Source organism: Micropterus salmoides, unplaced genomic scaffold, assembly GCF_014851395.1.
Source record: "Micropterus salmoides isolate LMB-PRFRI ecotype aquatic unplaced genomic scaffold, ASM1485139v1 Ms_hic_scaffold_3, whole genome shotgun sequence".
Classification (NCBI taxonomy): Eukaryota; Metazoa; Chordata; class Actinopteri; order Centrarchiformes; family Centrarchidae; genus Micropterus; species Micropterus salmoides.
In genome coordinates this window covers 7,895,936-7,910,212 of record NW_024042261.1, presented here as the reverse complement: position 1 = coordinate 7,910,212, position 14,277 = coordinate 7,895,936, and the positions used below count along the sequence as shown (strand labels likewise).

At 40.4% G+C, this 14,277-nt stretch overlaps 1 protein-coding gene across 1 annotated transcript; it reads left to right on the top strand.

Moving 5' to 3' along the window:
• The first annotated feature begins 676 nt into the window (after positions 1 to 676).
• On the top strand, positions 677 to 13,440 carry LOC119882644 (coatomer subunit delta). The gene is made up of 10 exons (XM_038692787.1): positions 677 to 850; positions 2,064 to 2,327; positions 4,754 to 4,933; positions 5,201 to 5,406; positions 5,597 to 5,758; positions 8,377 to 8,542; positions 10,290 to 10,437; positions 10,586 to 10,694; positions 11,146 to 11,350; positions 12,275 to 13,440. The coding sequence occupies exons 1-10, from the start codon at positions 848 to 850 to the stop codon at positions 12,362 to 12,364; spliced, it is 1,533 nt and encodes a 510-aa protein (XP_038548715.1). The 5' UTR covers positions 677 to 847; the 3' UTR covers positions 12,365 to 13,440.
• The last annotated feature ends 837 nt before the right edge of the window (positions 13,441 to 14,277 follow it).

Here is a 14,277-nt window from a genome sequence, read left to right as displayed (position 1 = left end):
TTTTTTTTGGATGTCTAAATAAACCCCTAAAATAGGAAATTAACAAGTTTACATTTACATGAATTACTTTGGCAGACACTTTTGTGGGGTACAATGAGGTGCAATCCAAGCTGCATTAAATTACAACAGGTGAAATATCTATTGATGTGAGCATTGACTTTTACAAAGTTGTGTTGCAAAAAAAAAGTCTAATTATGAGATATTGTATATTACAGTGTGCCTGCCTCAATGGACCACGTGTCACAGATCTGCAGTGCACACATAGGGCCAGGTAACCCAACCTGATACTATTATTAATGAACTCCCTGACCTAGAGGCACATACATGTTGTGAAGGTGATAATAGATTAGACTTATCATTTTAATAATATTAACACTTAATTCGATTATATTTAAGGAAATTAAAAGCTTATGTTTAAAAGTTTTAATTGATTTCTGAGTGTTTTAAGTGTCTAATGTGGCCTAATGATGAATTTTTATGATGAAGTTTATCACAACCATCGCTTATTCAACACAAATACTGGTGAAAGGCAGACATGTGGAAAGGTTGGCTCCATTTGAGAAATCTGAAGAAGAGGAAGAAACGCCTGCGAGCAACTTTACTTACTTATGCAACACGGCCAACATTTTGGGGCCCACGTCATTGGCTTCCACGGTGGGCTGATCCAGCGCTGCTCTTCCGGTGGAGACGTGGCTCTGTACTGCTGCCATATTGACGCTAGCGAGCTAACAATCACACAACTTGAAGTCAACTGTACATTCGCACCTTGCTATTCCAGAGTGACTAGAAATCACCAAAGCGAGAAACGCAAGAGACGGAAGATCGCGTACCGTAGAGAGAGACCAAAATGGTGAGTGACAGTCGGAAATGAAGATATCTCCCTGGCTTTTATCGGGCCTAGCAATTATCATAACATTGGCTAACCTGCTGGCAACTAGCTGAAGCTAGGTATCACTTAGCTAGGTTCTCCAAGAGCGAAATAAGAGGAAACCCAAACGTTGCTTTTCACTGCGCTGACAGCGCTAACCTTTTATTAAGTTGGTAAACTCAAGTAAATGAATCGTCGTTTCATTACACAGAGTCGCATTTCGGGTGGGTAGGCGGCACTGGGTGACAGACATTGCTGACGTTAACTAGCTTTACAAGCTAGCGCTAGGGTTAGCTCCTGTCACTAGCCGGATCCGAGCTAACGTTACCTGCTGTCATATTGTTCTCAGCCAGGCAACACTGGATACCGTCTATAAACAAGCCTTTCCCATGTATACATCTATTTTATCATAATGCTGTGCCAGCTGCTGCAACATATATACTGGACTGTCAACGTTAACCACAGTTGTCGCAGTTTTTAATTTTCAACTTTAGCCATTGTCAACGTGGAATAAAGTCAGTTCCGTCATTGATTTAGCAGAGTGAAATAGACTGTATTTATATTAACTTACCTATGTTTATATGTACTGAGATTATTGCTATGGAAATGTATCTGCCCACAATAGCTGCCGTTGTCTTCACCGTGATGAACCAAGCCCCGTTCAAATTTGTGGTGATTTAAAGTCTGCTTTGCTTCTTAGCAGACATACACACATCGTGGACGCTACTTAAGGTCTATTGATTCGCTTCTCCCCATTGTGAAATTCGGCAGTACAGTATTTGCAGTACACATTATTTTAATAAAATGTCGTGTTGGACAGCTAACTTAGTTGCTAGCTACACCTACAGTCATCCTCCACCAAGACTTAACATAGTAGGTGGCCTTGAGCAGTGTGAGCCAATAATGTTAACTGCGAGATAAATGGGTATGTGTTTGCCTAATCTCTCACACAATTGTGTCTTAATACAAATATTAAATTTGCTGATGTTTAACTTGGAAATACTTCCTCTCTCTAGAAAGATGCAAACTGGAATTCTGGTTACACCTAGATAAAGTAAAAGGGGAAACTTTCAACCTACTATGACCATTAAGTTCCCAAATCATTAAGATCTGCATGCTCAAACAAGCTATGAATGTACAGTGTGTTACTGAAGAACTGGAGGCTACAACAGTCACACGTTCTCTTCCCCTGCAGGTGCTGTTGGCAGCGGCGGTATGCACCAAGGCCGGAAAGGCCATTGTATCGCGGCAGTTTGTGGAAATGACCCGGACACGCATTGAGGGTCTCCTGGCCGCATTCCCTAAACTGATGAACACGGGCAAGCAGCACACCTTTGTGGAAACAGACAGTGTCCGCTATGTGTACCAGCCGCTGGAGAAACTCTACATGGTCCTCATCACCACCAAGAACAGCAACATCCTGGAGGACCTGGAGACACTCAGACTTTTCTCTCGTGTGGTAAGGAAACATGGAGCAGACTTTCTGTTTCTGTCTATGCCCAGAAATTTATTTATGTGAAATTAACATTGTGAAGAAATGGCAATTACTCTGACGATTCCCCTGTCTGTAGTTTCATACTTGTTACTTTTAAATAATTGTTAATGACTGCATGTTATGGATTCACTTTTTCACACATTCACTACATGCGCTGAAACCTTTCAGCACCTGTCGTCAGTTTCTTGTTGTTAACCCTTTGAGTTATTCTAACATGCACTGTAGCAGTCTCCAGCATCTCAGTGTGTACTCGTATTAATAGCAAAGTTTGAGGCAAAGCCATTTTCAACACATTTCATGAGTAAAAGTGACAATGTGTTTAATTAGGAGAATAACATTTGAGGAGCAAATGTCAAATCTCTAGGTTCCATCAAAGAAAGCAGTATGAACAAAGCCTGTAAAGCCTTTAGGATTTAGTTCATTAACAGGGCAGTGTGTAAGATGTAGGGTGCTCTATTGGCAGAAATAGAATATAATATTCACAAGTATGTTTTCATTAGTGTATCAGGGAGTGGGTCCATGTTGCATGTTTCTACAATAGCACTGAGTGGACAAACCGAAACACTGGTTCTAGAGATAGACTTGCAAGTTTTTTTCGTGTGTGTCGTGGCTACTGTAGGTTTTCCTACAGTACACACTGGTCCTTTAACGTATATTATATTGATTTTCTGCTTTTAACCTGCAGTGCGGATCTTTTGTCGCCCCCTTGACAGTTAGAGAAATTACACAACGCTGTCAACACATCCTAATGGAGCTTTCAGACCAAAAGCGAAGTGAGCGTTGGGGGGCGGTGTGTTTACATACAAAGTCAATGCAAAGACGGCGGTTTGGGATTACAACATTGATTTATCTTCACTGGAGCTTCTCGGCAGCGAGCTTCTGTGCACATCTGGTTCCACTGTTGTTGTTAGCGTCAGTTGGCACGCAGAGCTCGGCTGTACTACGACTTCATATTTATATAAAAAACAGACAAAACTGGACATTGTTTGGAGAAAAGAAAGTGAGGAAGTTGAACTTCCTGGTGAGTTCAGAAAACAAGTAAGCATAGCATAGCCCTGATTGATCCGAACTCCATTCGGGAAAACAAACATTTTAAAAGTTGTCATGTGGTCTTGCTGACAGACCTGACAAAGAATGAATTCATATGTTTAACAAATCTGCATCATATTGTAGTTTTCTGTTTATTGCTGTTAAATCACAACAGAGTGTTTACTTTGGATTCACACAGCTGTAGTAATGGCAGGTGGTGGTTATTCGCGTTATCTGGTTGTGTGTGTGAACACTCAGCAGTTGTCCGGCGATAAAACCCCCGCGAGGAAAGTGTTGCGAGGATTAAACTCGCGTTTGGTCTGAATGCACAATGTTATGTACCAATCATTGCTGGTTGGCAGAAAACACATGGGCATAATTGTAATGGACATTCATTAATATGTAAAAGTCACTCTTTTAAAGTAAATCAGTTTGAGTACATCTGCTAAATTTATCCATTTCACAGAAAAACACGCTGCACTGACTTGTTGCATTTATTTTCTGATAAATGCCATTGCTTTTTCAAGTAGGGCTGGGCAATAAAACAATAATAATAATTATAGCAATATAATTTTCCTCAACAACAATGTTCAATATATTGTCAATAAATGTTTGATTTAATTATTTGAATTGCGAATGAATTAGATATTTATTTTGTTGAGGGAAATGGGCCTGAAAAAAGATTTTACCATAATGGTTTTGAATGTTCTACCTCAGATTATGATAATGATCGATATCGAATGATATGATTTTTATTTATTTATCGTGAGATAATTTTTGGCCATATCGTCCAGCCCTCTTTTCAAGTAATCTGACACTTTGCCTTTTGTGTATTACATCTAGGCGGGCAGAAAAGCTAAATTTCAGGCTATATGTGTTTGGGTGTTTTGAGTGGTCAACCACTAAAACTTAACACATGTTGTAGTAGGAGTTACACTTTTCCTCTAAAATGGAAGGACTGAAATCACAATCCAAAATGGAAAAAAGAATAAGAGATGAATAAAAACACAGATTTGCCTTGCGATTGCTCAGATCCTGGCATCTGTATTAACACACAGGGCATCAAACTTCTGGTATTTCTTAGACATGTTTAAAGAAGCAAGCAAACAGCTTTTCAGAAACGGGTGAAAGGTGCATTAGTGCCAAAAACAGGATCAGAAAACAAGCAGTGTTTTTATTCAGTGTCATGATCGGTGGAGCGGTCACCAGTCCGGTGTTTAGCCTTGACTGTCATGTAGAAATAATTTTTCTATTCCTTTTCTAGTGGCATGTTCACATCTCTGACTCACTGCAGGATGTGCCAAATGTTGAAATGTTTGCTCTGGTTAAGTTGTCTGATATTTTTTTCCAAATTGTTCCAGATCCCAGAATACTGTCGCGTGCTGGAGGAGAGTGAAATATCAGATCACTGCTTTGACCTGATCTTTGCCTTCGATGAGATTGTAGCACTAGGCTACAGGGAGAACGTTAACCTGGCTCAGATCCGCACCTTCACAGAGATGGACTCCCACGAGGAGAAGGTGTTCCGTGCCGTCAGAGAGGTGAGATCACAATGTGTTCCCCTGTGGGGAAATCGGGTCACTGCAGCAATGTATCGTATTACTTCTTATGGAAGATGAGGCTACTGTAACGTTTACGTTTACACAAATCTCCAGATGTGCAGAAATGGGTTTTATCAGTTGTGTTGAGTTTGAATTGTTTTAATTAGTGCACTAGTTTGCAAGATTAAACGCTAGTGAAATGACGTGTTTTCTCTGTGTGTTGCTATCATATCATTTAGAACATCTTTAAATGTTGTTAATCCACAGACTCAGGAAAGAGAGGCTAAGGCAGAGATGAGGAGGAAGGCCAAGGAGTTGCAACAGGCCAGGAGGGACGCCGAGCGTTCTGGAAAGAAGGTGCCAGCTTTCGGCGGTTTCGGCAACGCCGGCATGACCAGCGTCTCCTCAGGGTCCATCATCACAGACACCATCGTTGAGCCTGAGAAGCCCAAGATCACACCGGCTCCAGCCAGGTACATCTCCAAGAAATACATGTGTGAAATACTTTGATCAAGTTTTGCTATTTGTACTGGGTTTCATTATGTTGCACAGGAACTATTGTGAGCAAGCAGTACTTTTGAATGGCAGTGTTTAGAATTAGATATTCTTTATATGGTTGAAGAGCACTGTTCAGAATTTTTTTGTTTATTTATTTTTTTCCAGATCAAGTGGACCCAGTAAAGCTCTGAAATTGGGGGCTAAAGGGAAAGAGGTGGACAACTTTGTTGACAAGCTCAAGTCGGAGGGTGAAACCATCATGGCCAATACAGGAAAGAGGGGCTCAGATGTATCTAAAGTTCTACCACCACCAGTCAACGTGGAGAGGTACAGACACATCACGCTCAATTAAAGTTTGATTTAATTGTGATTAAACTACTGATCTTCATGAATCTTTTCATTTTCATAATCTGATAACAGTAAAGATAAAAGGAAACGTCCTGAGTTGGTCACATGATGCCTCACCTTTTTGGCGAAATTCACCATTTTGACGCCAAAATGGGTCACATACGTGATTTGTGCAGATCCCATGAGAAAGTATTTACAACTGGCTTGCCTCAACCTGACAGCCAGAGGCAGCGGAGGGCGTTATTTTTTTTTGACAAATTGTCCGACATACAGCGAGCCTGATATAAAGGCTACACTTTACGATTTTTGTTTTTATCAATTCATCTAACTACACATTTTCAACTAATTTATTGATTTTTCTAAAGACAATGTTTTCATTACTCGATTAATAGCAACAACGATATCTACAAAATAAATATTAACAACTTGTCTCATTAATAATTGTATATTTTATTCAATCATCCTGAAAAAGAGACGCATAAAGCACATTAGAATAATGATGATAGTGGAATAATTTAAAACTAGTCACTGCTGTGTTAGTATAATAATGCTAATAGTAGGGCTGACCCCGAATAGTCAAAGATTCGATGCTTCGATGGGCGGAGCCTGATTCGACTGTCTCTCACAGTTGAAGCTTCGCAACGAAACAAGGAACACGCCATTTTGGCGATATGGGGGTGCTCAACGCGTGATTTTTACATAGATATACCAGTTTTCTCCCAATAAGTTAATATACAGCCTATTACAATATACATTTCAACATTTAGTCCTGTAAATAAACATGTAAAAAGATTTAAAACTTTCGATAAATGTTTTAAAGCGTGCATGCACGCTAAACTCTGAACAAGACTGTTGACTGACGGGCCAGAGAGAGAAATGTGTCTTCAAAAAGCCTCAGTGTAGCTGGGAAATTTAAAGTGTAAGTTGAATGAATGGAAACTACAGCTCTGCAGCTTCTCAAGAAAAGCAGAGCTATCGTATGTTACCCTGCCAGATCAGACAAATACTTGACCTCAAACTCAAAATGATTGCTGTGACACAGTTAAATACCTTTTTTGGGCATGTAACAGGTTTGCAAAGTGAAAAAGCCCGAAGTCTAGCCCAAAGGGAGTTCCCATCTCCCACTGAAAACTCTGCTCTGAACTGCCTGAAAACAGCTGGTTTGTAGTGCAGCCGTTTCCCAGGGATGAAAGCTAAATGCGCCTCATATAACGCTCGCCAAGCGGCTACTCCGACACGCCCTCAAAAACACTGGTGGTAAAACAGCGAGGTGCAGCACACATCTCTCCTCTCCCTTCCAAACACTAGCTCCCCTCCAGGCAGTCAGTGGACATGAAGTTGTTACTGTGATGTAGAGACAGAGCTCAGTTAAAAAGATACAGATACTTTTTAAAGATACTTTTGTTACAGATTAATAACTCACCACTCTGAAACTCTTGCTCAATTCCATGTTGTTAAGCTGGTAAGGGGTACAGCTGAACTGAAGCAGTGTTTACCGATTGGCCTGCACTTCTCTGCTTCTGATTGGCCAGTATATTGGCCGAATATTAAGCCCTTTTTCCATTACCCAGTCCCAGCTCGACTCAACTCTGTTTGGCTGTACTCCATTTTCCATCCCAGAGATAGTACCTCTCAATGTAGCTGGTCGTCATAGCGACGCCACACACAACTGCCGCAACTCAATGCGATCCACACAGCTTTCTCTTGATTTAAGTTAAAACGTTTCAACATTCCTCAGAATGTAAAGACAGATAAGCGGTATGAAAACCTTCCAGCTGTGTTTTCCTCTGCCGTTGTTGCTGCAGCGGTCTGTGAGCGGGCGGCTGGCCGGCTTCGTGAGCCCCTGTTGGCGCAGGCATTCCCTTGCGGAGCTCCTCAACTCCGAAAATTTTCAAGCACATTTTTATTCCGCTGTCACTTTTCGTAAAACTGTCAATATTCTACACAGTTGATTTCTCACCTCAAAACTTCTCAGAAGTGGATTTAGCGATGAAATAACGTAAGAAAATTGTAAAATATAAAACTTTCTGTTGCTTGTCTCCCAAACTTTAGATGGTCGTAGGGGTGTCGCGCCGACACGTTATGCAAATCGACTTATTTCCGTAATCGATGACGTCACCCCAGCAATAACGCCTCTTTGACTCTCATGTCTGGCTCCTGGCAGTGCTGTCAGCCAGACGTTCCCCACCGTGTCCCCTGTTTATGACTAAACGGTGACCAGGACTCACACTTTGAGAAGTATTCATGTTTCATTTATGATTAGAATAATGTATTCATTTGACCGAACATGGAGAAGATACTTGTAAAATTGTAAATTGGCCATTCAGCGTTGTTCAGCTACAATATTTTTAATGTCTTAATGCAAAACGTAGTGAGCTTCTGCTGTCCAGCAGTAAGCCACTGCTCTCTTCCATAATGACAGTCATTTATTCTTGCTTTGAGTAGACGGGTTTAGTTTTCTTTAATAGCCCAGATGCTGTGTTTGTCATCTCTAACCCCATTTCTCCACTCTTAGATCTTGTGTAAGTATTGCCTGATTAGTCTTCTGTGTAATTGATTGGTTACTTAAAGCCTGTTTGGATGTTTTTCCTCTCCAGTGTACATCTGCGTGTGGAGGAGAAGATCTCGCTGACTTGCGGTCGTGATGGCGGCCTACAGAACATGGAGTTGCTGGGCATGGTGACGCTCCGAGTCACAGACGACAAGAACGGACGCATTCGCCTCATTATCAACAATAACGACAACAAAGGATTGCAGCTCCAAGTAGGTCCACCACATCGTCAAAGCATTTGCTGGGGAGAATTGATGAGCCGATATTTAGATTTTGAAAATGATTTGTATAGTAGACTCCTGTATAAACTACACTTAGAACAGGCCGATATTGAAAGCAGTTCTCTTTGTGGAGTTTTATACCTTTTCCTAAATGGAATATATTAACAAAATAGATTACAGTCTCAACAACTGAACATATAACAATTGCACTTAAATAAATATTTGCTGCTAGAAGGTGCAACTTTTTCAGCCATCTCTAAACAGAGTGAGAGAGAATAAGCATGTGTATTTTACCTTACACATAATCTGCCGTAATTTCAATGTAGCATAATTCACGTCTAGTTTATCCCTTCACCAGCACTCTTTAATTCTATCCAAAGCTACGTGAAACCATTTCTCAACCATCTGGCTCTAAAACATGCCTTCTACGATACAGTGAGCTGCTGTTGAATGCATCCAATACTACATGACTGTCTACAACGTCTGCACGCTTCAATGTTTCACATTTGAAAGTGGAGCTAGATAACTTTGTTAGATACTTGTTCAGCTCACGTTAATTTACATGTCCGCTCTGGTTTAATCATTTCTGACACACCGACTGTAACTACAAACGAACAGCTCACAGATATATTTATAATATGCTAAAGTCTATAGTTTCACTGCTCATTACGACGTTAGTGCTCCTCTACTAATAAACACGGCATTAGCTTTGTGGCTAATTTAGTAACAGGCAGCGTTAGCTGCTGTAAGTGATGTTGGAGAATATTTAGAAGTGATGAACTAGGGAGAAATTATAGGACCATTGACTAAAACTGCCCCAATGTTTCAGAAATAAATCTACAACCACCTCTGTCAACAGCGTAGCCTCAGACACTCACCTCCTGTAACATTAAACGTAATGTTACTGCTGTGAGCCGGGAGGAAGCCGGGAGGGCAATGAAAAACGGGATGGTTAGCAAGTTATGGATGTTTTCAGGAGAGGAGAAGAGATTGGGGCTGTTTTTATTATAATTATTAAAGTCATGTAATTTACGTGACAAATGAGAAACTCACCAGTTACACAGCCACTCTCCCGTGTTCGCTTTACATGCTCCGTTAGACTGCGGTCAGCTGATTGTTTTCTTTAGTGGTTTTTTTTGGTGAGGCAGTGTTGTTAACAGAGGAGCTGTAGTGCGCACTGCAACACTCATGACATATGGAAAGGATCTGACTCTGTTTCTTTTCAAGTAATATATCTGCTGTTTTAAACGCTGATGCCGATTTAAATGCAGTTATCTCATACCGGCCAATAAGTCAGTCGGGCTTTATTTTTGAGAGATATCGTGGTTCACAGTCTTTGCCTAAATGAATGACATAAAGTGAAATGTCACTAAAAGCTGTCAAAGCTTAAGGCGCTTGGGAGATAAATATTTTTAAATAACGTGATTTTGATATAGCAGAACACAAAAAACATTTGACAAACATTTTTTTTATCAGTTCTTATGACACAATAACATATCTCACCCCTAAAAGCAAATGATAAATGCACAACGTGGTGAAACGCGTGAAAATCAATAGACAAGATGGAGGACAATGCCATGAATTCATAGTGCCTTGTTCTTTCTCACACGCATGCATGCAACAGAGAGAAAAACAAGTGGAAAAAGAAACTTAAACATCAGTTTCTGAAAAAACTATTCCTTAAAAATGGTTTCCCTGAATAATGGCAGCTACATTGCTCACTGTCTTCTCTGCTCAGACACATCCCAATGTGGACAAGAAGTTGTTCACAGCTGATTCAGTGATTGGTCTGAAGAACCCAGAGAAGTCCTTCCCTCTCAACAACGATGTTGGTGTGCTGAAGTGGAGACTACAGACCACAGATGAAGCGCTCATACCTCTAACCAGTAAGTTCCAGTACACGTGCTTTACCTGGGGACATTAGAGTATGAGCCCTGTGCTGTTCACTTTATTCATTGTCACCATTTGACAGTCTTTGTACAGCGAAGACACAGTTAGGACCGATAATATGATATAATATTGTTCCTTCCACAGTAAACTGCTGGCCTTCAGAGAGTGGTACTGGCTGTGACGTCAACATTGAATACGAGCTGCAGGAGGACAGCCTCGAGCTCAACGACGTGGTCATCAGCATCCCTGTACCGTAAGTACATCGACAAATTAAAATGTGGAAGCTCTGAATGAGTTTGCGTGCAGTAAAAGTTTGTGATGGAACATAATGGTGAAAAAAAAAATTGTTTTTCTTGTGCAAAAGTGTCTGAAATAGCTTTTAGGTCAGGGGATGTAAAACACTGGTTAATACTGTAGTTTTATTTTGAAGCCTCTCTTGCACTGTATCTGTGAAAGTTTGTAGCTGCATCAGATTAATAGGGTGGCTGAAATTAGGTCCACATGATTACGAAACACACTTCCCCAGATAAATAAATATATTGAAACCTTTTTCATAGAGATTAAGCAAGACTTTTTTATGACTGAGATCCTATTAATGACAAAGTGTTTATGGCACCATGCAGTCTAGTGGCATATATGCCACCTTAACGTCATAAAACCTCTGTATATTACTTGCCACATCACATGTTTGTGTTTTCCTGCAGGTCCGGTGTGGGAGCTCCTGTGATTGGTGACCTGGATGGAGAGTACAAACACGACAGCAGGCGAAACGTTCTGGAGTGGTGCCTACCCGTCATCGATGCCAACAACAAGACTGGCAGCCTGGAGTTCAGCATCGCCGGGCAGCCCAACGATTTCTTCCCCATCAACGTGTCCTTTGTGTCTAAGCGCAACTACTGCGACATCCAGGTGGGTTACTGAACACAAGAGTTACCTGTCATGGGTTTGTGTGTGTGGTTGGAATCTTTTTACTTCTGGCTTCATGACCAATGAGTTCAGATCACCTACAAAGAATGGGCAAATAGTTCCCAGTAACTATTGAATAGTATTTTGCTTGAAATGGCCCTACCTAATCCAAAACAACAGTTCTGCCATAAAGTCGACTTTATGACACCTATAATACTGCTGTTTTTATTTAACACTGCCATAGAGGCATTTATTAAATGATGTTTTTGTGATGTGTTGTACTAGACTGCATTATTATTGTGTTTCTGGCAGCCTGGAGTTCAGCATCGCCGGGCAGCCCAATGATTTCTTCCCCAGTATTTTGCCCCCCTCATGCATGTGAATAGGGAAGAAACACTTATATATAATGTAGTCCAGTACAACACCACCTCAGTATTAAACATAGAATTGAATTTGCACATTTCGGGTAATGTCAACAAAAAACTGAACATTCTAAACTTTATAAAGGTAGAATTTATGATGGATCTGTTGTATTGAATTGCAGTACAGGTGTACCTAATAAAGTGGCCATTGAGTACATTAGCCACTTAAGATCCTATATCTGAACATGAGTCACTTTGACTGTGAAATAGTTGCTGGTTAAAAATGATCACATAGTGACATTTTCCTGCTGATTGTGGGTCCCATCAGTCTATTTGCTGCATTTAGTCCAATATAACTATTCCCATTTAGATCTGCAGAAAATTAATTGGCAACCATCTTACAGAGATGCCAAATTCTTCTGTGTCCTGCTTCTCTTGTATGTCATTACAAACTGAATATATGTAGGTTTCTGATTGTTGGCCAAATGAAACAAGACTCAATGTTCCTTCTGATAATCTACTGACGTGCTTTTAATGCTAGTTCTTTCTTTCCCCCCCCCCACAGGTTACCAAAGTGACTCACGTAGATGGAGACAGCTCAGTTAGATTCTCTTCAGAAACCTCCTTTGTTGTCGACAAATACGAAATCCTGTAAAAAAAAAAAAAAAAAAAAAAAAAAAAAAAAAAAGAAGAGAAAAAAAATTCAAAGAATTCAAAATCAAAAAAATCACCAACAAAAAAAGTCCAAATCTATGCGTCAGAGAAAGTTTGAAGATTTCTTGCCTGCCCACCCTGTATACTATTTCAGAGACTGTGTACATCAACAGGACTACGTCAGCCCTCTGGCAAAGCCTCTTCCTGTGGTGGAGCAGAGCAGCGGTGGTGTATTTATATGTTTGTATGAGAGAGGATCATCTATATATAGAGTTAATTGAACAGGAAAAACCAACAAACACACACACACAAAGAAAACGACACTGATGCTGTCATGTTCGCCAAGCAGAACTGTAAAGAGGACTTCAGGCTAAGTAGAGGATGACTGCGGGGGTGCAGGAGAGGCCGGCGGCCGTCTCCTCGTCCATCTATCAATAAAGCCCTGCCAGGAGGTAGAGAGGGAAAACGGTGACCTGAGGCCACTGAATCAGTCTCCAGTAGGAAGAGCGCTGGTAGTTTAGCGTCCCCCCGAGAATCGTGCGTCCTCCACAACCTTTCTTCTTCACACTTGCATTGCAATGGTTCATCGATAGACGCCGCCTTGAATGGGGTTCTTGCTTTCTTTCTTTTCAGATTTCCTTCTCCATAATAACTGCAGATTTGTAGCTGTCTCAATCATTATTAGCCCGTCACTCTTTAATCTTTAAACTATTGTGATTTGCTCTATTGATATCTCACTTCAGATGATTGGGTTGTTTTTTTTGTTTTTTTTGTCTTTCGTGTGAGGACACTTGAGTTGTCAGTTTTTGTAGAGAGGTAACACATTGGTTCTGCGCTGAAAAGCAAAATATGGCTCTGTGCTCAGTATATTGTCTTTTCTGTCTGCGGTTATTATCAGAATTATGCCGCACTGTCCTTTTATTTTTAACTTTGAATTTTTTTTTTACTGTTTGCTGTATACTTTGTCATTGTTTACCACTAATCTGGATCTTGAAATTGACAGTGAAGAGCAGGACGTTGTAAGGAATTCTCAGCTGCAAGGCAAAGTTACCTATCAGTAAATACATTTGACTATTGCATCTGTTGAATTTTCTTAGGATCTTTTTTGTAACACCATTGCAGCCACTCCTCACTTTGTCAAAAAGAGACGCCATGTTCCACTCGGGTCCATTTAAGTCCAATGATCAGCCCTCAGATATCAGAGGAAGAAGTACTTTGAACGCGGCCCAGAAACAACATCCAAGCCCCTAATCTAACATCCCATGAGGCATTTTAGATCCGAGATGGGTGTGGATTTGTGTTGGCATCACAGTGGAAACGCACACACAGAGCAGCAATCAGAGACTCCCAGCCTGATATTTAACCCACTCCCCTCACATCCAAGGTAAGCAGAGAGACTGGAGCCCTCGCAGTGAACTGCTGCTGACACCCCTGCTCATCCACCTAGTCATCCTTTACTGACATTCTCATAGTACATCAACATTATTCAGAATATAACATTTGTCTTTCATGTTCTTTTTTTTTTTCTTTTTTTTTTTTCATTTGTACTCCTAATTTTCAATTTAGCAATGGTTGTGTGGATGTGGGGTTGAAAATGACTAGAATTGAGCATTTTTAACTAAATTACTGAAGGGGAATCTTAACATTCCAGTGTACAATTAGAGAAAAAAGAATTTAATGGAATAAAAATGTATTATTGAAAATGTAAGTCTCACATGGGTTTTTGTGTTGGTGATGCACTTCATTAGCATCGGGGATTTACCCAGTTGGGAATCATCAATAATGCAACAATTTGTTGTAGCTCTCTTATTTACTCTATTCGGTGTCTGAAGATGCTTTTTTCACATTATGAATCACATTTATCTGCTGCCTTCAAGGCAGAATATATATATATTTTAATGGCATTTAAAATTG

Coding starts and splice junctions, on each gene's coding strand:
- LOC119882644 (XM_038692787.1), top strand. Junction 5,759..8,376: donor CCACCAGTCAACGTGGAGAG/GTACAGACACAT, acceptor TTTCCTCTCCAG/TGTACATCTGCGTGTGGAGG. Junction 10,438..10,585: donor AGCGCTCATACCTCTAACCA/GTAAGTTCCAGT, acceptor TTCCTTCCACAG/TAAACTGCTGGCCTTCAGAG.